Raw genomic sequence first — 2,695 nt, forward strand, 5'->3', positions numbered from 1 at the left:
GTGTGTTAAAATAAGTGTACATCATCCGAAGTGAGTTTCAGTAATTTTGAGTTTGAGGGTAAAGTCCTACAGGCAGAGGAGTTAGGAATTCCCATCTTTTAATGAGACTAGTTGAACTAAATTTTAAAGCAAAGCGCTGTAAAGCTTGTATATTGCACCATGAAAACCTCCCATGAGCTGAGCCCCGCTGAGTGTGGTGCAGTCTGACCTGTTGTTGAAGTTGGTGCAGTAGGTGAGGTCCTTGCAGCCCAGCTGACAGGGCTCTCTGACATCAGCCAGGCAGTTGATGAGCTCCGTCTCCACCGGGTTGTACTCACAGAGCTGGTCAAAGTCCTGCCAAGTCTGGCTGCCCCAGTTAGTGCTGATCTCCTGACACATGTCCCTTTCAGAGCACAGCACAAACGCTGGGTTAGAATAACACATTTCACCTCAACCTGTACTCTGCTTCACAACAAGAAATAGCTCAGTACCCCCGAGCAGCATGCCGTACCTGCAGAGGGACGTGTTGGCCTTGGAGCAGCAGTGCAGCTTGGCACAGTCCATCTTGGCGGGGTGGGGGGTCTCCTCTTCAGGTGGGGAGGGAGGGTGGGCGCTGCCTAGAAAGCACTGCCACATGGGCTCCTGAGGGAGAGGCTGGGAGCCGCACTCTTCGATCAGACCCTCCATGATCTCGTGCTCCGTGCTCATGGTGCGGAGGATCCGCCGGCATGCCACCTGGCAGTGCGTGGCCTCTGCTCGGTCACAGCAGTACAGACCTGGATGGGAGAGACAGATGGATTGACAAGTGCTGGAAAATGTACTTTATTATGTAAATATGACTGCAGAAAATGACATGGGGTGCCATAGACATGCAACATCCATGTTACCCACTCTCACTTCCATGTTTAACATAATAATCTGTTAAGAGTGTAGTTCTCTTCTGCTCCCTAACATTTTTTTTACACTTACATATTCCTTGGTATGATCAGTAAATGGCCAGTGTGATGGAAAATATTGGTACTTGTTTTGTCATTTTTATAACATGGGACATTTTTTTCATGATGCAGTTCAGGATGTTACCACATTTCCATGTCATTACCCTTTGTGTTATACTTTGCAATGAGATGTTAACCCTTAGGCCCCGCTTTAATATTACACACACTCATATCACTATATGCACAAAATGCGCTTTTCTCAATCAGGCTATGAAAAATATTATACATTAATTTGATTTGTTAATTTAACTAACTTTTTGAGTTGTAAACCTTTAAATGCCAGGTTTTTGTCACAAAGCCACCATGTTTTTAGATTTTCAATATAATACATGCTAAACAGATTACTTTATTTTTTATTTTTTTACAGCCTTGGATATATCAATGATTAGCAGCAACACTGGTTTTTATACATATTTTTTTGAGCAGTGTAAAATACTCTGCACAGAAAAAGTGCTTTTCAAAATCACGCAATTAAAAAATATTGTACATTAATCTGATTCTCTTTTTTTAAATTGAGTTAATTTTTTTAACCAACATCAGTCCTAAATATAAATTCCAAGTCAAAAGCCCAGAATGACACCCAGAAATAATACAATGCACGTTTTATACTTTCATGGCAATGGGATCAAAAATGACAGTTTGAATGGGTTTTAATTAAGCATTTTTTTGCATTTCACAGTCTGTAGTAGTCTACACAGTGTGTGTTAGACTTATTGTAGGAGCTGAGCTGGAAATTCCAAGATTAAACAACAATACACAATCTCGCCAAATTATGCCATATGCATGAACACAGACAGATTGATCAAAAAAAGATGAACGAAAAGCACGTAAATGCACCAAACGGTCCAGGTTACTAATGTGCTGACTGTCAGGGTGACAATGGGGAGTAAATGTAGTTGCTCTTTAACGTATTCTGTATGTTTTGTTCCTACTGTTGTTTTACAGTCACTAAAACTTAAAAACCGAGCTTGTGTGAGTGATGCCTGCAGTGCTGGTGTGTCAGTGTGTGTGTGAGGTGTGGATGGACTCACTGTCTATAGGGCTGCGTATGGGGTAAGACTTGGTGAAGTTGGTGACGCAGCCGAGCAGCTGAGTGCTGTGACTCTGACAGTACTCTTTGACAGCGTTGATCTGGGACACAGTGGGGGTCGAGTCTGTCCTGAAGATGGCCTGGCAGTACTCCCTGCATGTGGTGTGACGCCCCGCATAGCTGCAGCATGTCGAGCCCACTGAAGGAACACACACATACATACTTAAAAACACAGACTGACTTAATGTGAGTATTGTTAAGGAAACTACAAATAGCATCTGCTTAAAGGAATAGTTTTGACAGTTTGGAAAAAAAAGTATTCACACAGAGTTGGAGAATAAGATCGATACCACTGCAAGAAAGTGGCAAGAGAGGAAAAGGGTCACTTCCAAAATTTTCCAAAATGTAAAACTTGAGTAACCATCTAGGGCTGCTCCCTGAAAGTCAGAGATACGAACTGAAGACCCTCAGACGACTAAGATTCTTTAAGTCTACTTCAAGTGTACTTGAATTAGGGCTGGGTGATATGGCTTTGATAAATATTTAATAATACTGCAATATTTTAAGGCTATATTGCGATACACAATATATATCTCAACATTTTTAAATGTCCTTTAAACTATTCATACTAAATGATGGTAATTCCCATCTTTGCTGAGCAACAGTTTTATGTGAATAGAATTAAAAGCCC

General features: G+C 41.5%; 1 protein-coding gene across 1 annotated transcript; it reads right to left on the minus strand.

The window, feature by feature from the left end:
- Nucleotides 1-208: 208 nt before the first annotated feature.
- LOC121965017 (reversion-inducing cysteine-rich protein with Kazal motifs-like) lies at nucleotides 209-2,203 on the minus strand (the record flags this gene model as incomplete). The annotated part of the gene is made up of 3 exons (XM_042515184.1): nucleotides 209-382; nucleotides 491-755; nucleotides 2,006-2,203. Coding segments are annotated over 3 exons (637 nt in total), but the record flags the coding sequence as incomplete, so codon positions are not given.
- Nucleotides 2,204-2,695: the final 492 nt, after the last annotated feature.

Source organism: Plectropomus leopardus, unplaced genomic scaffold (assembly GCF_008729295.1).
Source record: "Plectropomus leopardus isolate mb unplaced genomic scaffold, YSFRI_Pleo_2.0 unplaced_scaffold18216, whole genome shotgun sequence".
In the NCBI taxonomy this organism is placed as follows: Eukaryota; Metazoa; Chordata; class Actinopteri; order Perciformes; family Serranidae; genus Plectropomus; species Plectropomus leopardus.